This window comes from Anser brachyrhynchus (genome assembly GCF_964034855.1).
Source record: "Anser brachyrhynchus genome assembly, chromosome: 2".
Taxonomy (NCBI): domain Eukaryota; kingdom Metazoa; phylum Chordata; class Aves; order Anseriformes; family Anatidae; genus Anser; species Anser brachyrhynchus.
The window spans coordinates 10,970,691-10,998,475 of record NC_137695.1 but is presented as its reverse complement, the minus strand read 5'-3'; the positions used below and the strand labels follow the sequence as shown (position 1 = coordinate 10,998,475).

Sequence of the window (27,785 nt, the reverse complement as noted above, 5' to 3'; positions counted from 1 at the left end):
GAAACTTTATTTGTATATTTTGGACAGCACATAATAATGGTGATGGTGATGATGACAAAAGAAAACAACAAGGCAGTACTGACAATATGACAGAGAAAGAAAGGGTAGGCTCTTAAGGTTCCTATTACTAAGAAACAACCAGAGAGTAATACAAGCCTGTTCAAGAGCCTTTCTGTCTTGAAATCTAAAATGCCTGTTTTTTAATTTTTTAGAAAACTTCACTGTACTCGGAACTACATCCATCTGAACCTGTTCCTCTCCTTCATTCTAAGAGCAATCTCTGTTTTAGTCAAGGATGATATTCTCTATTCCAGCTCCAACACTGCTCCCTGTGAAGAGGATCAAACCTCATGGGTAATAAACCTCATTTACTACCTGGCATAATACTGTTGTGTCACTAAATTGTCCTCCTGGGTCCTTGTAAATATTCAGAAATACCGAGTTGTCAGTGTACACAGTTCTGCGGAGAATATAATGACCGGTCAAGAGGTCTATTAGAAGTAACCAGAGAAGAAGTAAGAGAAGTTATTGTTGGTTTGCATGTCCATGTACGGACAGCAGATCAATCTGCCAAAACAAATCACAAACAGCTATAGATGAGAATAAATATAGCCACTGCATTAATCCTGGGAGATTTTAAGATTAAGAGGAGTGCCATGAGATGGGAAGGGTGAAAGGCAGCTTGTCTGGAAGTTTTCCAACAACTCTATCAGGGGTCCAGGGACCGGGCAGATACCAGTGGAGGGAAAGAAATAAGGAAGGAGGAGTTTTCTTTATCCTTTATTTGCAGGAGTTACCTTTAACAAGTCCTTTGTACTTTCTGAATAGGACAGAATTGCTGTGGTCTGTGTCCTTGGCAAGTACACTGGTTCTGGGTGGGATGGAGTTAACTTTCCCCACAGGAGCCCACACAGGGCTGTGCTTTGCACTTGCAGCTGGAATGGTGTTGATATGGCACCACTGTTCTGGCTGTCGCCGAGCCGTGGTGGTACAGCATCAAGGCTGTATCTCCAACCCCTGGCCACAAAGGCCAGTAAAATGGGGCAGGGCAAGAGGTGGGGAGGGACAGCTGGCCTAAATTGACCAACAGGATATTCCATATGACGTCAGGCTCAGCAATAAAAGCTGGGGGTGAAGGAGAAGGGGGAGCTCTTGCTATGAAAGCATTTGTCTTCCCCAAGATCCCACTGCACGTATTGAGGCCCTGCCTCCCAAGAAGTGGCTGAGCATTACTCACTGATGGGAAGTAGAGAATACAGTTTTTCTGCTTTTGCATCTATATAGCCTTTTTTTTTCCCCATTAAGCTACCCCTATCTCAAACTCACAAGTTTGTCTCAATCCCTTCCAGAGGAGCAGGAGCAAGAGAGTGTCTGTGTGGTGCTGAGCTGCTTGTCAGTGTTAAACCACAACAGCACGCTAGTGTGTTTACTAGATTTTCATGCACAAGGGTTAGAAAAACACCAAGTCTTGCTGCTAAAAGACTGCCGACCATATAATATTCCCCATTCTTTACCTCTTTTGTTTCAGCAAAAGAACCCTACAAATATTGCTGAATACCCTCAGAAGTAATTTACTAGAGTTTAAGCTTTTGAAAATAAAATGGATGGAAGATGTTTTTATACAGATGAAGCCACATTATCCCAAAGAGTAAAGTCCTTAGCAGTGACTACCAAGCTGTATGTATGACTCAGTAATCTGAGAGCTTTCCAATGAAGAAGTAACTGTTTTGGATTAGTAGGCCCAAAGTAGGCAATGTAGTCAGGCAGACTGCCGGGGGAGTAAACCATTGTTAAGTGCTTCAAAGGTTGGTCAAAGGACCCTCAAATACCATTTGCTTTTTGCAATTTCTTTTATCCTCCAGTTATTCTTGGCTGCAAAGCCTCATACTTTCCTGTTTGAATTTGTCCAGTTTTGTGGACTGTTGAATAATTTCTGTTGCATTGTACGTGGGATGATCTGACACCAGATGGGTAAGGCTGTTTTGCCTTGCTCTGGCTGGATCCTACCTTCCTTACATAACAGCACACAGGAGTGACCCCTTTCATCATGGGTGTGATGTTCCACAGTTCTGCTGCACACAAAGATGTTTAAAAGTGCACACTTCAAAATGCAGGGTAATTAGATCTGAATAACACAGATCCGTAATTCTGGCTGACTCTTTAAAGAGAGATAGACCGTTCAGCATCTGGAAATGTGCCCGATACAGGATTAGCTGCAGGAGGAAGGGAAAATATTTTAATGCAGGTTTCTGGTATGTAAGTCAAGTATATAATACACAGGAGTATGTGTGGTAAATCTGTAGTGGAATTCTGAAGGGATTTACAAAAAATTTAGACATTCACTGCCAATCTGTTTGCGAGCAGCCATAAACATCAAAACAAATTTTAACTTTCATTTTAAAATACTTAATGTTCTCTGTGTTATATTTTCTGGCCCAGTACTGGTCTGCAGTGGATATCCCTTCCACGCGTACGAAGTCCAGAGGCAAGGTTAATTTTACCAAACAAGATGACTGAACTAAGCTGTTTCTCTGGGTTTCTGTCTTTCTCACTGGATGGCTTATGTCATCTGCTGCAGAGCTTTCTCAGGACATGCCTGTCTATGAGCTGTAGAAGGGGCAAGTAGGTGTCCAGCTTACACCAGAAACCTTACCTTTAGGCAGCTAACATTGGGTGAAATGAATTCGAGACTTTGGACTCCTCTAGTTGTCTGAATGTAGACATGTATACAGGCATGTAGTGTTACTGGGGATGCAGTGAGTTATCCAACACACATGATGGATACAAAGAAGTATCTCTGGGAGACCCATGTCATTGTGGACCAGCAGCTGGAGGCTGGGGTACCTGGGAGCGTTTCACCTAACAGACACCTGTTTAGACAGCGGAATCAATCACTAAACGAGTAAGTTACTTACTTAGGTATTTGATGTACTTGGAATTTTAACAGAAACAGTGCAGGTATGAAGGGTATTTAAAGTGGGGAAAAGAATAAAGCAGGCAGAAACTAGAAGTTTTATTTAGTCCATTTTGTTTAGTCTGTTACATTCACCGTATCATCACATTTCTCAGCTCAGTCTCAGCAGGAGCATTTTTATGTTCAATTCACACATCCCAGATTCCTGCTGGGGAGTGCCAAAGTAGCAGCAGCCAGCACTGTGGAACATCAGCAGAGCAGAAATCTGAAAATTAATTCTGAAGAGCAGCACAGAGACTATAAGTATGGTGGGACTTCATTTTATGATACATGTTTATGTGTCTTGTTAATTAAGAAACACTAAAGAATTTTATAAAGGGAAAACATTTTTAAAAGTCCATTCAGAATTTTTTTTCTAAGTCTGGTTAGAGGATTCAGCATATGAAATTATTCTTTTCACTCAGTTTCCAGTTTAGCCTTTAAAAACTAATAAAGCAATTGCTTTGTTAATTTTTACTGTTAGGAAGACAGATGAAATTTTAATGTATTTATCAGCCACCTAGTGGACGATCACTTAATCTAATAGCCATTCATTAATTAACTATTGAAAATGTATGCTTTTTTTTTTTCTTAGAATTCAATTTCTTTATATATATATATACTGTAACATTTTAAATGTCTCAATTTGCTTGACTGAGGGAAAATAATTTCTACTGAACCTGGGGCTAGCATTACATGGACAGTTAAAATGTGTAGGATATATTAGTAACAGAATTATACACCATCTTTCCTGCAATAACTTTGACCCCTGTTCTCACATTTCAGGTGGGCTGCAAGGCTATTTTGGTGTTTTTTCAGTATGGTGTTATGGCAAACTTTTACTGGCTATTAGTTGAAGGACTTTACCTCCACATCCTCCTTGTGCTAATATTCTCCCCCAACAGACACTTCACAGTCTATTTGCTGATTGGATGGGGTAAGAACTTAAGCATCTTCCAATAATATATATATATACATACATATATATATATTTAATGTGTGTATTAGTCAAATTCAGTATTTCATACCAAGCATTCATGCAGTTTCTGTTGGATGACTTTGGTCGGTGGGCATGAGCCCTTGGGCACATTAGTTCTTCTGTTCAGCTCCAGTGTAGGTACAGCCACTGTGGCATGGAGGAGAGTGGGCACAAAACCTCCATGCTCGTCCCTCTAGTTCCTGCAGACCTGTAAATGCTAGCTTGCTTCTTGGCTGGCTCCGACCTCTGCCAATCTGCACTCCCTGACAACACTCATGGGTTGTTCAGGGATGGGATGGTGTGGGACTGCCACCACAAAACATAATTCAGGCTGTCCTAATTTAGCGGGGGGGGAGAGGAAATTTAGCTGCACAGCAACAGGCTACTTGCCTTTTACAAAAGCACAATGATATTTTCCATCTGTTTCTAAATACACATTCCATTCACTTACAGAAAGTGCAATGATATATATATTTGGAGCAGTTTAAAGCTTCCGGTAATAAGTGGTCATAAAACATTAGGTATTGCTTGGAAATGAGAATAAACCACTGTGGGAATGGTTCCGTATGAAATGATTTACTCTTCGGTTTTATATTGTAGTCCTTGCAAATAGATTGGGAATGCCTAATTTGTATCTATACCCTTATAGGTCATTGTGACAGCTTGCAAGAAATCTAACATACATGTTTTGTGTATTGGTGGTTATAGCTACATTTTTATAAGAAATATGCTCACTTCTCTACAGTATTTGAAACACATTGCTTACATCATATAGCTCATCACATGGGCCTCTCCCTCCATTCACTAAACTGTTTTCTATATGCTGCATATTTGGGAAATAGATGCTTACTAGCAGGCTGGACTTACTTTCTTATGATCATTCTCTAAACCTCTTTATTTTATTTTTTTTTTTAGGAATTCCTACCATATTCATTATTACATGGACAGTGACACGGATTATTTTAGAGGATACTGGGTAAGTATGTCAGGGAGGGAAAGCTTACAGCCTCCATCTGTGCCCATGCTAGTCTTGTCTTGGATCTGGTGGTGTTCATCCAAAGGTAGTTTGCTGTTCTGAAGGAGACAAACACAGAACTTAAAATTTCAGAAATGGCAGTAAAGGGACAGGTGTTTAGGAGCTCTTTGGCATGCAGCCTATACTTCCTGTTTATTTGGAAATGCTAAGGGCAGGAGTGGGCAGAGACAGGTTATTACTAATGTTAGCCCTTGAAACCCACATGTAGAGCTATCTGCCTTGGAAGACAAACTATTAAAATAGGAGTGGGGGTCCTTGTGTTCAGTGCTGCCATACGGTGGTTGTAAGTTGCTGGGCATCCTAATTTGCTAACTAAAAATGCAAAAGATTGAAATCTAGATTTTTTTTTTGGTATATCTAAAATACATTCCCAGAAAAGAAGCAATGTAATGTAAACATATGTAAGATGCATGTGTTCAGGTAAAACTGTCACTAACTAGAGCTAAGCCTGGCTCCTGGCATGGGAAGGGGAGCTGAGGTAAGAATTTTGCAGGAAGATCAGACTTCCTTCTGCTAGCCCCAAGGAATGGGAGAGCATTCCTAGTTAGTGGGGCAAATGGTTTTCACACTCCCATTTTTTGGATTTGTCTTATATTTTTCAATTGACTCTGTTTTTAAACTGAAAAATCATGTCCTAAATAATTTCTAAGTTTTCCTTGCAAGACCTCTAACACGTAGACTGAAGGCTAACTCCTTTCTCCTTCATTGTTACTATCACAGTTAGAGGAACTCTGAAGGGTATTGCTGTTGCTTCTAATTAGTCTTTCAAAGCATTTATTCTCAGAGTACTCAGACCAGAATTGTTGAGCTGACAGTGAAAATTAAATTTTCATTTTTTCAGACAAAGTTTCAGGTTCAGTCTCATATTTTCCTAAACCAGTTCCAGCCATCCGCAACCTAAATATCCCACAAGGAAATTATGTCATTTAAATTGTATCTGTCAGTTGCTTTAGATCTTCCTGCTACCTAGAGGCTATTGTTAAGTGCTTACTGTAGAAGTATCCTGACTCAAAGTGAAACTAAGCTTACTTTCCCTAAAGGCCAATGATCTCCATAATTTCTAATGGCATGGTCCAGCGCATGGTGTTTCAGCTGATTTGAATATGCATTTTGAAAACAGGGAAACAAAAAGTAAACATGGAAAGAAATAAATACCAAATTCTAGGCTAGAACATTATTTTAGTGCTCTTTGACTTGTATATACCAAATACTTCTCTTCATAGGTCATGCTTGCCAGATGCTATTAGTGTCAACACCATTTTCCCTCTTCTTTTTTTTTGTAGTTGCTGGGATACAAATGAGCATGGTGGTCCCTGGTGGGTTATACGAATACCAATTTTAATTTCTATTATAGTAAGTAAACTTTGAAGCATGAATTATATATCAGTTCAGCATTGTGCAGTACATATAGCCATTATTCTTTACTGCTAGTTTCAGACAGGCCAGAATTCTGTTTTAATGAAAAGAAATTGCACTGTAGGAGACATGTTAAACAGATGCCAAGGCCATTAAAATTTGTTGCCTTCAAAATTTATCTGCCTCCTATTAAATGAACAGTTGCTTTTATTTGTATGTTGTTCTTTCTTTAACATCCCTTCTGTTTATGAGCCTGGGGGAAGCAAAAATCTAATTACACTTTTCAATGAAATGCAGATTTGATTTTGCTTGTAAATAGATAGCCCTGCAACTAAGAATCTGATATTATTGTAGCCATAAAAAATATAGCTGTGTATATCTTTCTTTAATTGGTAGTGTACTGAAATACATAATGAACATGAAATATTTGCAAAAGAATACTATTTGAGAATGTTTCATGGAGCTTTTCGTGTATGGAGCTCATTAGAATTACTGGAGTAGCATAATAAAATTCCTGTTCATTGTGATGATAGTGTAATTAAATTTGGGCATAATAATCTATTGTCCATGTCCATTTCTGAAAATAGTCACAGTGCAAATTAATTCATTTCAGATACACGTGCTTTGTTTTTAACATTTCAGTCAGAAAAGTTAAGGCATTATTAGATTACACAAGATTTCAAGAGTCCAGACTAGTCCAGTATTTACACTTGGGCTTTCCTTTCAATCTGTGCCTACTGAAAATCATTTTGAGAGAACTTCCTATCATTTTCATCAGAGTGAATTCTACAGTGTTTAAAGAGAAACAGAGTACATATATGTGTGAAATGACATGAGGTAAGGAAAAGATCATCCCAGAAAAGATGTTTTGTTATACAAAGTAATAGGTGTGCAACAGAACTACAGCATGAAGAGGATACGTGTACCTCAGAGGAGCTGGAGGATGGGGGACGGTGCAGAGAAAAGAAAATATACTCAAAGATGAAAGCAAAACAAACCACCTGGTGTTTACAGAAAGATAAAAGCCTGTTCTCTGGAGGTTCTATTTAAACAGCTATCTGGTAGACAGATGAGACTTCATGTGCCAGAAAGCAGTGCATCTCCAAAGAAATCCTAGACCAGGAGACATAAGTTATCCAAGTGTTCATTGGCAGGCTTGAACTCCAGCTGGCTCTTAGCATAGACTAGTAAACGCATCGGGCATTAAGAAAATGGAGTACTAACTAGTCAGTCAGCAAAAGTCCAATGTATCATAAAACATGGACCGTAATCATGGAGGTGAAGGAACAACCTTGCTCCATTTTTATACTGGTTCTATTACTGCTATCATACGACGGGATTGTACGACATGCAGAAACATTTTGCAGATGACCTTTTCTGGTTTGCCAGGTGCACATGTTTAGAATCTGCTGTTGCCTTCCAGAGACGTCTCTTGTCTTAAGCGGCGTGTTTTAGGGATGAGAGCAGCTAAAGATGGCCAAGTGATTCTGCAACATGATGTACTGTGTTCTCTGATTAGATGAGTCTCCAGAAGATTTGATCATTTTCACATTTTGCGTTTAGGAAGTAAAGCTGTGAAAGGAGAATTCAGAAGTACAAGGAGTTATATAAAGCAGTGATACTCACCCTTTCCTGCTGGATAAGTAACGTATCTTGTTGGAGCATCAGCCTGCAGACATCACATTCGTTATGGCATCTAGGATGCCATACAAGTTTACTGCTGTGCAGAATGCATTCAAAGAGTAAAAGTAGCTAGTGAAATGTCATGTAAAATCAGTCATTGATGAGTGAAAATACTGCATTCATGGGAAAATCGTTTTCAATATATATAAGTATTTTCAGTTACCTTTAAGAAAAAAATAAAATTTGAAGATTTGAAAATTTGAAGTCTTTGAATAATGAGGTCGGTGCTGCCTCCCATTCAGAGATGAAAATAGATCATTGCAACTTCTTTGAATAGGAGTTGTGAAAGTCATGACATTTCTGAATGAAATTATGATGTGCCAACGTCATGCTCACACAGAGCCTTCAGTCAGTTCTTGAGAATGTAGAAGGACTGGAAAACTTAGAATAGTGAAAACAATGATGAGTAACAAATGGTTTCATTATTAGGAAGGACAAAGACTTATAATTAGTCAATTAGATGGACAAAGCAGGATTCTGAGAGAAGCTAGATTTCAGGAAAATAAAGGAAAGTAGAACACAGGAGTTGAAAACCGTTACAGACTGTCTTACGTAATGGCACAGAAGAAAAACACAGAGAATGGGTGATGCTGAAAATCTTTAAGATCAGGAAGAAGAGAAAAGGAGAAAGATTAAAACAGAGACTTTTTGTGAAGATGATGCCATGAATATACTTTCAAAAGAAGGAGGAAATCAAATAGTACTTAGGGAGCAGTAGTTTAACTGCATTTGATTTATCTGTAAGTCCACTTTGTCTTCATGCCATAGTCACTTTTTTCCATTTTCCAGACTTCTCTGTTACCTCCCAACATTTTCACTGGTTAGAAGACTGTATTATCTATATTGTTATCATCCAACAATAAATAGTCTGGTGAGAGCAAGTTCTGAAGTCACTTCTCAAAGTGGGAATGGCTTCAGTTAATGCAGTGTGTCAGAAGCCTTCCCTGGCATCTCATTTTGATAATATTGGCTTGAGAAAAGTTAACTGGCAGGTTTCCATGCTTCATGCTGTACACATTTCAAAGTTGTTTAATTGGAGATGACTATTCCAGGCAGTTAATTTGGAGTACCACCCATTTGGCAAATGCTTCCACAGCTGCCTTCTCCATACTTCCACTACAATAAACTGCTTTCATTTGAGAAAGAGTGGTGAAAGGTTTTCAGGTGGAAATAGTACTTACCTTACTTCAAAGTATCTGAAAAATGTTCATCTTGTTATCTCACATTGCAGCTAGTGTGATAGACTAAATAGCAAGAGAGAAGCAATATGAAGATAGTTTAAATGATGCATGCTCGGGCCATGTGTTTAGACTCAAAAACTCAGAAGTCAGCAACTAAAACAGGGTATCAGCAGCATCTTGGGTTTATTCCAGCAAAGAGGCATCATTTGTCATCACTCTTGCAGTTTCTCTGCATTCACTTAATTTTCTTATTTTACTGTTCTTAGATACTCATTTAACAATATATATATTATATTCTGTTTAAAGAGATCATGTTCAAAGGATCTTCACAAAATCACAGAATGGCTGAGGTTGGAAGGGACCTCTGGAAATCCTCTGGTCCAACCCCCTGCTCAAGCAGGGCCACCCAGAGCTGCTTGCCCAGGACCATGTCCAGGTGGCTTTTGAAGATCTCTCTGGGAAACTCATTTCAGTGCTTGGTTACCCTCAGTAAAAACATGTTTTCAGATACTCAGGAGGAACCTCTTGTGTTTCAGTTTGTACCCACTGTCTCTTGTCCTGTCGTTTTAAAGGACTGAAAAGCCGCAATACTAAAAGTGAAATTTCAGGGCACTGCTTGTTTCATAGTTCATTTGAAACGTATTATTCTAGATCAGATGTATATTTTAAAGGATTTTAACAAATGATTTATTCAATGATAATCTTACAGAAATGAAATTGCTGCACTGCAGTAAGGCAGTGGCAGTTGCCACTTTTAGATCCCAATACCCAGTTTCCTCTGGCTGGATTTACAAGGTCAGTAGCGTCAAGGAGTGTTACAAACTCCAAACAAGAACTCCTTTTTTTCATTAATCCAAAATCGTGCTTACAGAGAGAAAGAAACTTGTTTGAAAACAGATGTAAAGGTAGTACATGAATGACAGTCAAGAATGTGAGTCACCTGTGTCTAGTTTGGCAGCTGATGTGATGCCTCAGAAACCAAAAGGATAACAGTTGTAGTAGAATGACTATTGCAGTAGAAAATAGGGAGACCTGTCAAGAACAATAAGTTATTCTGCTTCTGTGCAAATGCAGAGTAAAGATTTTTTTTTTTCTATTTTCTCCTGTTTTGTGGCTAACAAATATACAATGAAGTGGAAGCTCTCTCCTTGTTCACAAATAATAGCTCCAGTGCATGTGCCATATCAAATGAATCTCCATTGATCTGTACACTATGCTGTGATACGTAATTCTGTAGATAAAATCAGCGAGAATACTGGCTGCTACCTATTACTTTTATAGGAGACTTTAATCAAGTAAAACTTGAAATTTGTCTTCCTCCTGAAAAAGGTGTGTTTACTTCATTAAAGGCCTTCATTAAAGGCCTATATTTTCTAATAACTTCTTTTTTATTTTTCTTTTTCAAAAATACTGAAATTTCCCAGCTTTTTATTTAATCCCTCTCAGTTTCTGTCACTTCACACTACCTGTCATTTCAAACAAAGTATAAAGTACAGAGGGATATGCAGTTGTTACAGTCACAGTTCATTTATTAACATCACAAACTGTACTGGGTATTTCAGAGAAGACACAAAAAGTCAAGTCATTCAACTTGAAAACTTGGTGAACACAAGATGCCAGAAGCCAACAAAGATACTATGGGAATGAGATTTAGGATCTACTGAATTTTTATCTTGAATGTTCTAGACTGATCAGGACCTGATCATAATGATTATAATGAAATGCCTCCATTCTCCTTCTATGAAAGAAGACAATACTACTGTTCCATCTCAGAGAACTGTTATGAGGATAAAATCTTCAACTGCAAGGATTCATTTGCTTCATTCATCAGTGTTCATCAGTACCCAAGGCAGACAGATATGTGAGAGGCCCTCTCCATGCTTGATGGGAGTGGGCAGATCACCCATGCAACAACCTTCTCTTCCCCTAATCCAGACAGAAAATAATAAAAGTCAAGATGAGGGGCAAGAGAGGGTCAAAACTATATGGGACTCATGTTGTCCTTTGGGCTTCCAGTTGTGAATCCACATGAAAATTTAGGGCAACGCTTGATGGCACCAAATCACATCCCATGTCCCATCCTGCCAAGAAATCTGTCTTCAGTTGAGATTTTGGAAGGTCATTGCTGACAACTGGGGCTTTGAAAGGCTTTTGCCAGCCAGACTGGAACTGGTAGCCATGTAGAGGTGCACTGGACGTAACAAAGCTAGTGAGGCAGAAAACAGACAATAGGTTTGACAGTGTAGAGCTTAACATGTTCTGGCAGGAGGTACACGACACTCACTGCTGAGTTGATGAGTCTGACTTGATAAGCATTTCTTTGTGCTGCGTATGGAATGGAGAAGTCAGAAATAACTGTTCTGTTTGTTTTCTTTGCAGTTGAATTTTATACTTTTCATTAGTATTATAAGAATCTTACTGCAGAAGTTAAGATCTCCAGATGTTGGAGGAAATGACCAGTCACAGTACAAGTGAGTCATATTTTTAGACATTACATACAGAACCAAAATAATCTCGGTAAGATTTACAGTGCTGAAACCTGTTAGCAGCCATTGCTGTGATACTATAACTACATTTAATTCAGGAGTACCTACTTTTAAATGTGGTTTAATAAAGATCTTAACATTGTGTTGAAATAGAGATTAACTTTTTTTCAAATACCAAATTCAGCAAACAATAAGCAATTTCATAAAGGCCAACAAACTACTCTTGAATTTGAGTTTAATTCCATGAATGAATATGCTTATGCAAAAAATATGAGGACTACTGTCTTTCATTTAATGTATAGTTATTACATTTCAAGATTAAAAAAAGTTTTTGGAAGGTCAGAATTTATTGCTTCAACCTAATCTAAAACTTTTTTTTTTCCATTTCCAAAATACATTTTAATATTTACATATATTTTAAGAGCTGGAAGGAAGTTATGTTGTTCTCAGAAATTAAAAAGAAATAGCATCTTTGGTTTAAAATAGCGCCTTTGTTTTTCCAAAGGAAAAAAAAAAAGTTTCTGATTTTAGATCAACATAATTTCTGTTTAGGCTTTCTTTTTTTGTGTTGCGATTTCATCATTTAATCCTAACATCTGTTATTTCCACAGCTTTAGAATCACAGAATTTTGGGGGGTAGTTTAAATACATTGCTAAAATTGGATTTATTCTTTGTTATATTACCATATCAGTTATTATTATTTATTATAGTAGCTGCTGAATACGGTAACCTAGAGTCGAGATTCTGTTGTACTGTGTCTTATTTGAAAGCCCAGATAAAGACACCGAATTGGCACTTTTTGACACTAATATGATGTTTCAATGACAAAAAGTAAAATGAACGCTGAAAATTCAAAACCACGCAAGTGTCAATTGGAAATGGGCTCCTGGATAATACCTCTTTAGTTAAAAAATACTGAATTCCTGTTCTAAAACAGCTAAGATCATAGTGTGCTACAGTAAAGGATAACTTTAAAGCCAAGAGGACATTTTGTGTTTTACAATGTGTGACATGTTTAAATGCAAAAAGAATTTTGATGCATCAAGAAGATACTACTAGATAGGCAGAAGGCTGTGCTTCATAGACCTACACAGTTCCTTTTTTGTGTGTTTTTTTGATTGATTTAATTGAACATCTGGGAGAGTTAAATCAACCTATAAGAAATTATGCAGTCACCACAGTATTATTTAACACAATGACATATATACATATATACATACACATATATATATACTGGCATGAAATCTGCTCAAGTTTACTTCTTGTGACACAAACTTTTCTTTGTTTCCCTGTGGTATTTACGTATTTTATGAAAATGAGGCATTCTCCAGCTATCATTATCATTATCATTGCGTCCCATTATTTTTGACAGTTTACTGTAGTGCTTGTAATAGCAACCTTGTCCTTCATTGTTAGGCCTGTGAATTCTTTGCTTTTAGCAATTGATTGCCTGATTAAGTTTGGATTGGATGGTCTTTAGCAGATACCCATGGGAACAGTAGATTAACCTCCTCAAGAAATAGTGCTTCTACAGATCAAATTAAAGGTCTAGGAGGCTCATTTTTCAAAATGCAAATGCACTTTCTAAAATATAGGGAAGAATAAGGCTATTTTTGCCTGGCTCTTTCCTTCACTAAAATGTAAATGAAGTATACAGAAATTATATCACCTAGACAAAAATTATTTAAACAAGAGTGAATTGGAAGTGAAAGATAAGTTTAAAACAAATACTACTCATTTCAAGGCCTGTTTTTCTTCCCTTCCTGTGTGTCCCATTTGCTTGTACCTGGTTCTGTCCTTTTTATTGCTTATTTTACTTCTGCAGTGGGAAGGGTTATGTTGAAATAAAATCAGTTTTCCACTTCACTTGGGAAAACAGGAAATTTGCTGACATCATCATCTTCAGTTGTAAGTGAATTTCTTCTGCCATAAAAACCCTATTGGTCCCACTTACTGGTATCTCCTTTAAGTGTGAGGGTTTTACTATTCTTGAGAAACTTCGCTGTCAGAACTGATTATTTCCACATAGACAGATGCAGCCTCTGCGACACTATATGCAAAGGAAGGCCATGAGGACTGACACAAGAAAAAGTAAAACTGCTTGTAATACTGTGACCTTTTTCTGTTAAAATAGGTGAAATCACAGCAGCTTCCTTTCTTTGTTGACTCCAATTATATTCATCAAAACAGTGATGAATTCTAGGACTCAATATTACAATTTCTTGAATTTCATCTGATGACATCCATAATCATGCATGACTGGTCCTGTATAATCTATAAAACTGATGTTATTAGAGTGAATTGAGTGACAGATTAGAGATAATTAGCAATTCAGCATCTCAGTGGATTCACAGGCAGTTTGTCAAAACTGCCCGGTTTAATAATTTAAAGGTCTTCTTAACTTCAGTAGTGTCTCATGCTAAATTGTATTACAGAATTGATGACATTACAATGATTCATGGGTATATGCTTCATACCATCAGTATAGTTATGAGGTTTTAGGAATTGGGGATAAATCTGAAATTTCTGATGAAAATTTTACAGCTGAGATTATTCTGGATTGCATCTTTGAGGTACTGTTTCCATACTGTGCATATGAAACGTACGGGCAAACCTTATGGTTGCAAATGTAAAGGAAATGAAAATATTAATTTCAGGACATAGACCTTACCTTCCACACAAGAGGAAATGTCTGTATGATTTTGCAGGAAGGAAATATTTCTTTCCACTATTAACCCTTTATGCCAAGTACAAAATGTCCCAAAAGGCCTGATCACAGCTCATGATGCTTTATCGAACATGGTCCTGTGGAATAGAATCATAGAATCACAGAGTCATAGAATGGTTTGGGTTGGAAGGGACCTTAAAGACCATCTAATTCCAACCCCAGAGGCTGTCCAGAGGTCAACAGAAAAAGGATCTTTTGGTTTAGAGAGGCCTTGCAGCTTTTTACCAGCTTTTGGAAGACTGCAAGATCCAGAAGATCAAATACAGCATGTAACTGCACACATTAATTTATAATGTTACTGTGTGGCTAATCTCATAGCAAGCTTGAAAGGAAAACAATTTTCAATAAATGACACTTACTAACTGTTTATAAAACTAAAGTTATATGAGGTTTATCAAAACGACATTGCATCAGGTTCTTATCTTAGTAAAATAACAATTTATCATTAAACGTTTTCTTTATTTTTCTGTTTTATTTACCCAGGAGACTTGCAAAATCCACATTGTTGCTTATTCCATTATTTGGAGTTCACTACACAGTGTTTGCTCTGTTTCCTGACCACACTTCCAACACTTACAAAATAATCTTTGAGTTGTGTTTGGGATCTTTTCAGGTAAATTTTAAGGTTTTTATTCAAGCTTTATTGACTTGGGTTAATGCTGCATACTAACTAATGAATATTGTCTGTTTCCAGGGATTGATTGTTGCAGTCTTGTATTGTTTTTTGAACAGTGAGGTAAGTCTCACCTTTCCTACTGAGGGCGTTAGCTATTGTTTTCAATAAATGTATAAGTGTCCCAATATTCTATGTAACATGAAGCTAATTTAGTAGATTTAGCAGATGTTTGCATTCCTGCTTATAGAATATACTTTTCTGTGCAACAGGAGAAATTAGTGTACTTGGGTGAAGACTTAAGACCCATTTGAAATCTAATTCCTTGGTAACTGAGGTGTTAGTAAGGGCATCTTTATTTGGTGTGAACTAATTCTAGCCTTTTGTACAATCAATGTGTATTGTGCAAGTGAGGTGCAACAAGACTAGAAATTCATCCAAAACCTGAAGCATCTTTCAGTAGGTATTTAGGGGTAATTTGAGAGAATCTAACACCAGCACAGCAGCAGGGTTTCAGAAGTGCTCGGCATGTAGCAGCTTTTCTCATCTTGACTAAGGAAGATGGAAGGAATTCCTGTTGATTCCTTCCTTGTTCCAGCCACTTTTTAAGGTACAATATATATTAAACAGCATTCAGTGTATGACAGGAGGAATCTGTCTGAAGAAGACGCTTGCTTGCACAGGGAATTGACATACAGGTCTCCTGAGTGCTAGTTTGGTCTTTGGTATTCATGAGATGCCTGATTTGGGCCTAATAACTTGATTTGGTTTTAAGTACAAGTGATTAATAACTAGCTAGTATTTTAATAAACACCACTGTGGCAGCACAAGTGATGCAGATCTGATTTTGAACGTGCCCCTGGGGCTTCTCCTCACAGACAGCATAGGTACAGTCTTCTCCTCAATTTTGTAAAACCTGTTTAGAAGCTGTTCCCAGAGCTCCCCATCTGATAGCCAATAAATGTGGAAAAGTTCCTCACATAGAAAGGATGTTTTCAGCCCATCTTGTGCATTTACTTTTTAACACAGGTGCAAGGAGAGCTGAAAAGAAAATGGCGGAGTTTGTGCTGGAAGCAGACAGCAGGCAGAGATTACAGACTCCACAGCTCTTCAATTTCTCGAAATGGATCGGAAAGTGTTTCTCAGCTCCACCGGAATTCAAGGGCTCAGTCATTTATGCAGACAGAGACCACCATGATCTAAGTCAGCTATGTCCCCCAAAACATGCAAAAACTGTGGGATATATCATTCGTTACATGCAGCTTGATGTGGTATTTTCTAAAATGTAAAATTTAGTGCTTTGCTTTTCTACATGTTGGTATTTGGGAAATTAGTTAGTGCAGCCAAACAGGTAATAACAGAAACACCTGCCCCATGGATGCTTTCTGCTTTTTTTTTTAATGACATTCACATTAATTCTGATGTTCTCTTGCCATTTACTAGCCGTAACTATTCAAAACTCATTTGCTGTAATGGTCCCTTTCCCCTCCAACCAGTCTATGAGATAGATGTGTGGGATCCCGTTCAGTGCAGACTGCTTTGGTACATGTTGAAAAGGTTATGATGGGAAGCAGGAAAATTTCTTACATTATATTTATACTTCAGGTAGCATTTATTTCCTTAAGGACCAGGAAATTCCTTCCTAATTATGGAAAACAAAAGAAAAATGTAAGGCTATAATTAACTACACTGGGAGTTTAATGTGCTAATCCAGGAAATCATTAACATCACACAGGAAAAAAAAAAAAAGTAAAAAAAAAAAAGTAGTGCTTCTTGGCTAACTGTATGAATTTCAAAGATGATGTTCCACAAAGTTTGATTCCTATCCTGTTGTCCCCTTTGAAAGTGCCTGGTTTTTATGTTTTGGTGCACAAAGTAGGACTGCCTTTGCAGTCCACACAGAAATGGCTACTGTAATAGTTTTGATTAAAACGTCAGCATTTGCCAATAGTGCTGTTGTAATCACCAGTTGTACTCTTCTGTTTAAAATCAAAGAGATTTGTGTTGATCTTTTATTAAACAATTTTCTGAAGAGGTGCTTTATTGCTAGAGCAGTCTGGCATAGGATAAATAGCCTTGGATCACATTACCCATTGAAAATATCATTTTTATATAATAGTTTCATTGAAGTATATCTAGAACTACTTACTTGGCAGCTAAAACAAGGAATATTGCAATAAAGATGCAATTCCCATTTAAGGAATAATAAAAGTTTTTTAAGCTTAATTCTATTCCTTATCTATCTAAGCTGATTTAATATTCAGTCCTGCCCATGACTCCAGCAAAAAAAAAAAAAAAAAAAATTTACAATCCCTAAAAATTACTATAAAAGGCATAAACAGAAGGAATTCTCAACAACACCAGGTCTCTTATGTAGCCACTTTCTCAAAGAAGATGTAGAACTGATAAGGTCTTATAAATACACATGGAATATTTGCAGTCTTAAAAGAAATAAACCCAGTGATGTTTACTTCTCATGTCACGCTTCACCATGTCCACTCTAAATAACAAGTGGGACTAATGTATATTTGCATGAGTACCTCTGATTGATAAAAGCAATTGCACTGATATTTCAGATAATAGATCATAGGAAGCCAGCAGAATCCAAGGTCAATAATATTGCCAGGGAAAGTGAAGAATAGCAGCAAGGGCATGTCTTGGCAGGCATACATGTACACTCCTGAACATATTAACAAGACTGGGAATATTGTTGGCAGCCATTAAAATGTCTGTACACCTCTTGTTCTGATTTAATGTAGCTATTTATCTGTCAAACACAATTTATTTTTGAGGGGGTTACCCTGGAGTGATACATTGTTATGTTAGATCAAAGAGAGAAAATGCTCCGTGACTGCCCCATGGGGTACACTCGTGAGTGTTGCATGACACCAACCTCCATGTAGTAGGTATTGTTTGAGTTAAACAATAATCAGTTGATGAATTGTTACTTTGCCAGATTTGACTTTAAAGAAGCTAGCAATCACCTCCAGTTATTCAGAGTGTTATAGACTGTTGCTTGGTGAGCTATGACATTCTGGAGTGAAGTAGGCTGCCTAATGGCAGTCATGCAGGGTCAAAAGATAAACCCCTTCACCTGTATTTAAACCATATATATTCATATTCCCAAAGGCTTTAGTCTCAGAAACAGCTACTAACCTTTAGGCTTTCTTCCTGGATCTCTAAACAACCTTATCAACAAACTCCACAAATATATGAAGACACATTTGATCCCCGGGGGCTGCTCCTGTACCTCAATTAAATGCATCTGTGCACTTTAGGCTTTTTTGCCTGAAGTGTCATTGGGACTGCTCAGCTCCCTGAGATTTGAAATGTACGATGTACTTTTTTTTTCTTTTCTGGAATTTCTAGAGTGGACAGGCATACTTGACAAGCATTCAACCACACTTATCTTTATGTTCAAAGGAGATTCTTTGAGTTGACAGAGAAAAAAAACACGTTATAGAAATAGAGATTTCAAGCAATCAGTTCCATCGGTCTATTCTGCAAGATGCATCATCAACTGTATGTATTTAGAATTCATTGTATCCTAGACAGAACTATCTTCATAAAAACCCAGAAGGCGCTGTTCTTACTTCATTTTACTTCCAGAAAATTCTGATCTTCAGATAACCTTATGCAATGTTCCAGCATCAACCCCATCATCATGGGATCTGCTTGACTTTCAGCTGCCTTTTCACACACAGGTATACAGTATATTAAAATGCGTGCACAAACTGAAAGCCAGTTGATGAATCTAGTACTTGATCAGTGTTTTGCATCTTTACAATGCACAGAAACAAGATAGATTCTTATGGCTTCGTTTTGCATTAGATGTTGCACAAAACTGGAGTTAAATGGTCCTGCTCTGCGCTGCGGTAACTCTTGACGGTCAAAAGGACAATACAAGAAAACATCTCTCAGTCCTCTGTCATCGCTAAACATAATTCTTAGGCAGACATCTCTTTTGCTCACATGGCCTTGTCACTTAGTTCTCCTGCTCATCTTTATTCCTTTACTGCCTTTCTCCCTTTGGTGAAAGGGTCCAAACTGCATCATAAAGTCTTCAGAGCAGGAAACCTGTTCGTTTCTTTTGTGCCCATTGATAAGCCATTGAATGGCTTTGAATGGTGGCACCATTCATTCTAAGTGATTTGTATCAGCATTATCTGCTGCTGATGCCCGAGGGACAGTGACAGATTACCCTCCAGTTGCTAATCATGACCAAAATCCAAATATATAGAGTTGACTTAAATTTTCCTTTTCAGAATCGACGATTCTAGGTGCTTGATAAACTCAGATGAAATTCATTGGTCCTGGTTTAGGTATCTAAAAGCTAGATGTCTTTTTCTGAGCTAAAGACTCTTTTTAAGTGCCTTCAGTAGTCATCATAGAGAAATAGGCAGTAGTTGTAAATGATTCATCCTATGTTCAGTTGCTCAAGCATGTAAATTAAACCACCTTTTTCTTTGTACTTACTATACAATGAGCCTAGAATAGAATAGAATAGAATATAAGAAAAGAAAAGAAAAGAAAAGAAAAGAAAAGAAAAGAAAAGAAAAGAAAAGAAAAGAAAAGAAAAGAAAAGAAAAGAAAAGAAAAGAAAAGAAAAGAGAAGAGAAGAGAAGAGAAGAGAAGAGAAGAGAAGAGAAGAGAAAAGAAAAGAAAAGAAAAGAAAAGAAAAGAAAAGAAAAGAAAAGAAAAGAAAAGAAAAGAAAAGAAAAGAAAAGAAAAGAAAAGAAAAGAAAAGAAAAGAAAAGAAAAGGAACTTATATTTCTCACTTCACATTTACAGTTAGGTTAAATGGAGCTCTCCAGAAGAGGCCATTCAGTTACGTTGCTAGTAGATGATACCTAAATACTAACTTTTAAGCTAAATAACTTGGTTGGTCAAAGTTATCCATCAGAAGTGTAATTCTAAAGTTCAAGCAATGGAGGATCCCTCAGTTCATTTGGTGGGGTGTCCCTGTGGTTGACTGCCTTCCATGATAAAACCAATGGCCTTCTGTCTTGTTTTGATTTGCCTGGCTTCAACTTTCAGTTGTTTCTTGTATTATGTTAGGTGTTTGGCTTTTTGTCTTTTGTAGAGGGGTCATACACCAAAACAAAGTGCTCTTGAATACCAGAAATTTTCTTTAAGTGAAGTCTCTTGAATCACTATTGAAATCAAATCTTAATTTCCCAAGAAACTAAACATATAAAATCTCTAAAACCCCGACTGCAAGGCATTTTCTCAATTTTTTCCTGTTTCTCTTCTATGCCCCATTCAGTTTGTAATGGTTTCAGCCACAAGAAGGTGGAAGTATTCCCGTATATCCCTTCAGGAGTGCACACACCATTGACCACATTTCTCCCTCCCAGTTGCAGCTCACCTGGTCATACCATTAAAATCTGTGCATAGTCATATCAGCTGCTGACCAGGAACTGGTTAATGGCATAAAGTGAAAACATTACTGGCCTGTTTTTTTACTGTATATACTAATAACTTGTTTAAAATATGTTGACCTTGGAGTCTGGCTTAGGTGCATTAATGTGCTTTGCAAAATAACCTTAGGATTGTGGAAAGCATCCTTTTAGCCATTGAGAGCCATGATGGCATTCATGACATTTTGAGTTAGACGTATTTAAGTAAGTACTCCATGCACACCATTCTGGAGTGCTCATGAGCGCAACAGATTGCACCCGACCAGGATGGTGATGGGTGCTGCACGTAGCCAGCTGAGGAACTGCTCAGTTTAATCATGTTGGAACTGTACTTTAGTGGCAATAACTTACTGGTGGCAAAAGGTGACAAAACGCTTTACAAAAATCATTCTAGAGTCAAGTCAGAGGCAGCCTGCCCATCTGTAGCATCGACTTCACACTCTGATACACCCCAAGACAGGCTTCCCTCTGCCTTTAACATGATGAAGGGGAAAGCAAGTCAGAGCCTCAGCAAACTGGAGAATCTGTCTGACTGCTTATGAAATAAGGCATTGCCAAGTGCACGGGTCTCACACTCCAAGTGTTAGGACTGAGATGAGTCACTGACATTATTTGTCTTCTATTTTTGTGAGTCCTAAAAAACTTTTCCTGTTGACTTTGAATATGTCCATTTCAGCAAAGTGATTATGAGTAAAGTCCAAACTCACTTTCCATGGGTTTTGTTCAGACATCTTTAATAAAAACTAAGTATTAAATATGCCTGATAAAAAATACAACTGGCAAGTAACCTGCAGAGAAGGCTCCTGTGTATGTAAGGGTTATTGCCTGAGCAATTGCTGTCTGTGATACAGGAAGACCTTTTACTAACGAAGTACCTTCACACTACCATGAGTGCCTATATAAGCTGTGGGCTGTCAGTACTACCCTGACATAACCAAATAGCAGAAGTTAAAATACAGTGCTATTCTGTTGATGGAAAAAAAAAAAAAAAAAGTATTGAATTAATGATGATAATAATAAATTCTGGCGTGTTACAAGGTTACATCAACATAACATTTAAAAGAGCATTTTTTTTATATGGTTTAACTATTCTGTGTTGAACCTGGTTCTGCCCAACGATAACAGCATGTAGTTAAATCTAAGTTGGTAACATTTCCATTGCCAGCTAAACCAGTGGCTGAAATGTCCCAAACTCCTTTATTTCCCAAGGCACTGTAGTAAATTTCTTATAACCTGCAGCTTTTTTCTCCTGGAGCATTGATATGAGCATTGTTTTGAAATTCTCTTTTGTTGTCTTCATAACTTTTTATCTGTCAAGTTCAGTAAAAATTAAAGATGATGTAAATGAATGTGATTATTTTTTACAAATTGTACAGACTATGATGTTGTATAGATTAATGTGTGTAAATAGATTTCCTTTTCATACTGTAACTCACCATACATTTCCTCTGGTTTTTCTTTTTTTGTTCTTTTTTGTTTTCAGTTTTTAATGTCACATACCTAACAGCCTTTTCTGTGATGTTGTATATAAAGCTGTGAACAAATAAGCGTTTACATCTTTATGCTATCAGTGATAATAGTAGTTAATAACACCATAATGGACTGAAGAGGAATCAGAGAATAAAAATTTTAAAGGTTTTGCACAGAACTTCTTTTATTTCTTTCAAGGCATATAACGATGCAGTTTTCTTACTGATTCAGAGGGTCAGGGCCATGCTGAAAGGTGTGGCTAGCTTAATACTTCACTTTGTAATTCAACAGCTGTAAGATGTGCATGTTCAAGAAAACCAGTCCCTACCCAAGTCACAGCACTGAAGAATACATAGCTTCATGGAACATAGGTGTGCTTACATGGATGTAAGAAATGCACATACACAGAGCATAGGTGTATGTCAATACCTGGAGGGCTGGCAGCTATTCTTACCTTACTCCATCTTGCTTAAATGCGTTGTCCAGGTACCTTTCAGAAGTACAGCATAATGGACCTAGAACAAAAATAAAGCTATAGAATTTCTTCTACAGGAATGCTATATAATTATGTATTTCTTCCCTAGAAGATACATGTCCCTATATCTATAATGGGTATTTTTTTGGAAACTAGATGTGCTCAGAAACCAGGTTTTCACAGTTGAAAATGATCTTTGGCCGTTGGCAGCCAAGGGATCCTCAGCAATATGTTTGAAACTGAATTTTATTGCATGGGAAATGAAATGCCAAGGCAGCTCCTGCCATGGGAATGAGACGCACAGAAGGGGGTTCACAGGAGCGAGGCTCACAGTGGTGCGGGCCAGCAAAGGAGGTGAGCACACACCAGAGAAGCTGTGATGTGACAGTAGCAAGGTGCCCCAAGGGACAGTGCGTCCCTCAGGGCAGCAACACCCAGCAGGGATAAATGGTGGAGAGCTGTTTTGCTGTTCCTAATGGACAAGGAAGTCTGGCTCCTTCCGTGTGTATCTGTAGGCACCACAGAAGTTATGTCACCAGGAGGGGTCTTCCAACCCTTTGAGAGAGCTGAGATCTCCCTCTCACAGCTCACGCGTGTGCCTTTATCAGCTGAGTGTCACTCTGAACCTTTTTACATTCAGTTACGTGCCTGCAAAGTACTTTGGTGCCCTTGCTCACACACATGTCCTCTTTCCCCCATTGCTAATCAGGTGGCCCCAGAGCCAGGTCACCTTGATGTCCACGGGTGAGCTGCTTTTAGGGCTGATGAGCCTGGATGGGCAGGAGAGCCAGGGTGCTGGTGAGCAGAGGGGCCAGCAGCCAGACATCATTTTCCTATCAGTGCTGGCAAGGTTTCCATGGCAGGCCTGAGTCCTGTCAGATGCAAAACCTAAAAGTTTTAACACTTTTGATGCTGTCAGACCCCCATAGCTAGAGAAATGGATGTCCCCAGAATAAAAGGAAATGTGCATATTGAGGAAAGGAGAGAATAAGGGAGACTGCACTCAAGAAGCCACTCCAAGAAGCAAGCACTTCTGTTACAACTTCTACATGGTCATGAAAGGCAGTACTAGCTGCAGGAGTCCTTACCAGTTTTGTAACCAACCACTGCCTTGCAGGCAGGCTTGGATAAAGCACAGAGCTCCCACTTTTCCTCTGATTGTACCAAGCAGCTTCTAACTGGGGCATTTGAAGAGCTAGAGGAGATCAGTGCCTGGGATGGTGAAGCAGTAAGAAAGTCTGGCTGCCTTCCCCTCTCCTCCATCAGGCTGCTGAACCTCAGAACCACAGCAAACAGCCCCGTGAGCCCTGACAGCCTGTGCTCAGGAAAAACAGCAGTCTACCCCACAAGCTGCAGGTTGCCGTACAAGGGCAGGGCTCCTGTAAAACCCCCCTACAACGCTGTGCTCTGAGTGGAGTCCGGGGGGGACTTCCTGGCAGAGGAGAGGTCATCCCGGTGTCCAAGGGGGAATAAAATAAAATGCTTTCTATTAATTAAGTCCTATTATGCATTTTAATACCCTCATCTCCCCCAAATAATGTAGGCCGGGATGTGTAGTGAGCTAGCTGACATGCAATTCAGGTTGAACAATCATCTCCAATCATAGTAGGGAAGTATATATTGTATCAAACTAGTTACAGATTTTTCACACAGGCAAAATAAATATTTCTTCTAGAGATATCCTAGAGAATATAATCAATGCCCTGGGTTATTCAATTAAATATGGATATTGGATTTGGAAAAGAAAATTGAAATGAAGAGCCAAGCTCTGTGTTGAAGTCCTTCTGCCTTTCTGAGCTGGTGCCTTTGTAATTGAGACTGCTTTTCAACTGAAGCCTGCTGAGCTGTGAAATTCTCTGTTCATAAAGGCTTTATTTAGCAATAGCCCCCAGCCACTGCTTATCCCTGGTTTCCTGCTTACATTCTTCACCTGCTCTTAATTAGTGCCTTGGGCTTTGGCTGCCTGTCTCTGTGGGATATGAAAAATATTTCACAAATAATGAAGGAATCAATAATCAAGTTTATAACAATATAATTAAAAATGGATTGTGACTACGGGGTATATTTTGTTATGTAGAGCCATATTCATGAGAAGCAATTTGAAAATTAAAATATAATCTAAGTATTATAGAAAATGGTGCTGTAGAGAATGATTGTGTCTTAGCCAGGTGATGAATTAGACATTTTAATCATTCCTGCAGATTCTAGCTTCTGTTATTCAGGTAAGTATCCAAACCATATGGCCTCTGTTAAAAAACACTTAACTTGACCTTATTACTCAACAATAAGAACATGAAGAAAAATACTGTTTTCCTCAAAAACGCAACATCTTTAAAGAATCATTTTCATGATTTTGCCTGTAAAGACCATAACATCCTGTTTCTTGAATAGGGACAACAATTTATCAACTTAGATGCTTGAACATACCCTTTTGAGTTGTAACATATGGAATTGATATTGTTAAAATAAATTCAAAATGATCTTTTAAAAACCCAACATATACCTTGTTCAGTCTGTAGCTCTGGTGACTTGTCCTGGTGCCCCAAATACGAGCTGACTCCAGCTTGGAAGACACAGGCAGTGCTGACTTTTTTATCATGTATCTAATTTGTTTCTATCTAACTTTAAATATCTCAGTTAAGCATTTTATTTACAAATCTCCTTTTTGGCTGAATACAAAGCCAAATATCCAGTGATCCCACCTCTGGGATAGCTCAGGTCTTGCCCCAAGGCAGGGCTGCACGTAGGACCTGCCTGATGCCTGCAAGGGGCTGCAGGGGGAAGAGCCCTGTCCCCATGGTGTGTTCAGCAAACCCTGGCACTGCTGCTGCCCCTCAAACACACGTTTCCCTTTCGCTGGCAGTCTGACAGGGCTGTGCTATAGATATGTTGAGGTTTTCCAATTCTTCCAGCTGCTTGTGAAATCTGAGTTTTAATTTAAACTGAGTGATCACTAGTTTTATTGTCATACTCCCATGACATTCAGTTATTTACTTTACAACCCTCTCTAGCTTCATTGCAGTGAAATATTGAATTTACAGCAATGCTTTGAAACAGCTCAATGAGAAGGGGGAGGGTTTTATTTAAAGGGATTAATATTGAGTAACTGTTCTTGGATGTACAAATGCAGGAGGATCTTTTTTGTTTGTTTTTGGTTCTGCTACCTATGCAAATTTCCATAGAAAGTCAGGTGTTGACTGGCATCCCATAAACTGGGGTTAGAAATTAGAAAAAATATTTGAAATCACCAGAAGACAGGTTTTGAAAAAGCCTAGTGGCATCTAAGAAAAATTCCACTTTTAGATCCCTATTTATATGGCTTAGAGGAATAATGTGGTATGAGTCTAAAATGGTGGAGCATTCAACCTCATGACCCATGCACATATACTTCCCCTTATATGACTACAGGATCTTAACTGCATGAATTTGTGTGATGTTTTGGAAAGAAATCAAAGAAGTTAGAAAAAAGTTACAAACTTTTCCAAATCACAAAAAAAAAAAAAGCTTAAGGTTTCTATACTTTGTCAGTTTTGTCAGATACTCTAACAATGCTATTTCAGACACTGGTTTCAGCTGTAGATTCAGTGTGACATGGCTCCATCGTGCCTGGGTGAACAGACAGCACTGTTGACGTAGATAATTTGGAAGAAAATGCGAGTACTATAAAGAGATTTTTAGTCTTAGATCATCTTCTCCCTCTATTGTGTTCTATATTCATCCCTAGCCTAGAAAAGTTCTTCCAATTACCTATTCATATACTGATCCATGAATAGTACAACTGCACTTCTATATGTGTTCCCAAAATGTCTGTGATGAATAGTTTATTTCCTCTGAGTTGCAGTTATTCCTCTCAGCATTTGGCAATGTTTTTGAGTAGTTTTTAACTTTTCTCATCTAATGTGTCATCAGGTTTAAAATTAAAAAAAAATAAATAGTGGTTTCTCTGAACAATCTGGATACTTGAGTGTTTGGTTAGCTTATAAGTTGGAAAGGGGCTTCTGACCTTCAAAACTAACTTGCAGTTGACTGCTTAAGGACATTTTTAAAATTCAGATTAACTCAAAATAATAAATTAAAAGAAAAACATACAGATTGGGTTTCGAGAGTTTGAGAAAGAAAAAAAAAGGTATGAATATGTGGAATGAATGGGGTCAAAACTAGGTTCTTACTTAATGGCAATAAGATTTTATGGCAGGAAGATAGAAGAACTAAAGGAAGCCTGGTTTGGGGGACCGCATGTAGTAGGAGGTGGATGGAAAAAGGGTTGTGATAGGAAGAGTTTTGCTGAAGAACCTATTTGAGTCGGCCACTCCTTAGGGACAATTTTCATGGGGAACTCCGAATGGTCTTCCAGAGCATTTTCTGCTCTATATACATGAAGCTGAACTAGAAGCTATATTTTAACAAATGTGCACTGCATATAAAACCTGAACTGTTTTGCTCCAGTTCACAGCTAAGGCTGAATAGTTCAGGAATTTAGGTATAATCCACCTATAAACTGACAATCTATATTTCTCTCCTCTGGAATAGAATTTTTACAAATTTTAGGTGATATGAAGGTCCTTTTTTTGGCTCTCCACATATGACAAAAACTTTTCTGAGTAAAGAATAAAGTCAGGAAACACTGATTCATCTGCTAAGGTAGAAAAGGCAAAAAAGCACCAACAGACCAATAAAGCATTTTTACACCAATAAGCAAATAAGGTAATAAGTTTTTTTGGTGAGGCACTTAATATAAATCATGATTCTTGGTCTCATCACCAAAATCAAACACTGGGATGTTGACTATATCAGCTGAAGGATTATGTTTACTGTGAATCCCATCTATAGCCAGTTTGGCTAACTTAAAGACTTTTAATAAATTACCAGTTGGAATGAAACCATAAGAACACGTGCCCCATGGCTCGCAATCCTATTAATTTAAGCCTGGCTGACCCTAGGCTAACCTGTCCTTCATTACAATCAATTTAACTCTGGGAAAAAAAAAAAAAAAAGGTAAGAAGCATATGGCTATTTGATTACTGTAAGGTTTTATCACTTTAAGTATTCAATTTTGAACTACTGCTCTACTGTATCTGCTGGAGGTGTATAGGTGACAGCATGGTACCAGTTAGGAATTTGTGCCCATCTCCTATAAAAGAACATTTTCTTAGAACCATTCAAATATCTAGCTTAGCATATTTCTAGCTTTAAACCTACATTTAATTCCCAACACATAAGATGATCTTAAGGAGCTCATCTGGGGTATTGTTGATCATAAATACAGCTTCATGGTTTCAGCTATACAAATTATATATGATCTTGAGAATCCTTTGCTGATAGTAACCTATCGTACAGCATGTTTGTAATTCTGTTTTTGCACTTCCACATGACACAGTTTATTCTTTTGCAATACTATGACTA

At 37.9% G+C, this 27,785-nt stretch overlaps 1 protein-coding gene and 1 long non-coding RNA gene across 3 annotated transcripts in view; one reads left to right on the top strand and one right to left on the bottom strand.

Annotated features, from left to right (window-relative positions):
• Positions 1–19,525, top strand: part of VIPR2 (vasoactive intestinal peptide receptor 2) — a 62,454-nt gene extending 42,929 nt beyond the window's left edge. For both annotated transcript variants that reach the window (XM_080581708.1, XM_080581707.1), the window contains 8 exons: positions 213–354; positions 3,740–3,890; positions 4,848–4,908; positions 6,252–6,321; positions 11,568–11,659; positions 14,887–15,016; positions 15,098–15,139; positions 16,046–19,525. In XM_080581708.1, coding sequence (XP_080437834.1) covers positions 213–354; positions 3,740–3,890; positions 4,848–4,908; positions 6,252–6,321; positions 11,568–11,659; positions 14,887–15,016; positions 15,098–15,139; positions 16,046–16,219 — 862 coding nt within the window. In that variant the 3' untranslated portion in view covers positions 16,220–19,525. The remainder of the gene's footprint in view (positions 1–212; positions 355–3,739; positions 3,891–4,847; positions 4,909–6,251; positions 6,322–11,567; positions 11,660–14,886; positions 15,017–15,097; positions 15,140–16,045) is intronic.
• A 1,885-nt stretch (positions 19,526–21,410) lies between these two features.
• On the bottom strand, positions 21,411–26,244 carry LOC308190394. Its single transcript, XR_013947152.1, has 2 exons — positions 24,886–26,244; positions 21,411–22,422 (listed from the first exon to the last, which is right to left on the bottom strand). It is a non-coding gene; the product is annotated as an uncharacterized lncRNA (long non-coding RNA).
• Between the last annotated feature and the right edge of the window lie 1,541 nt (positions 26,245–27,785).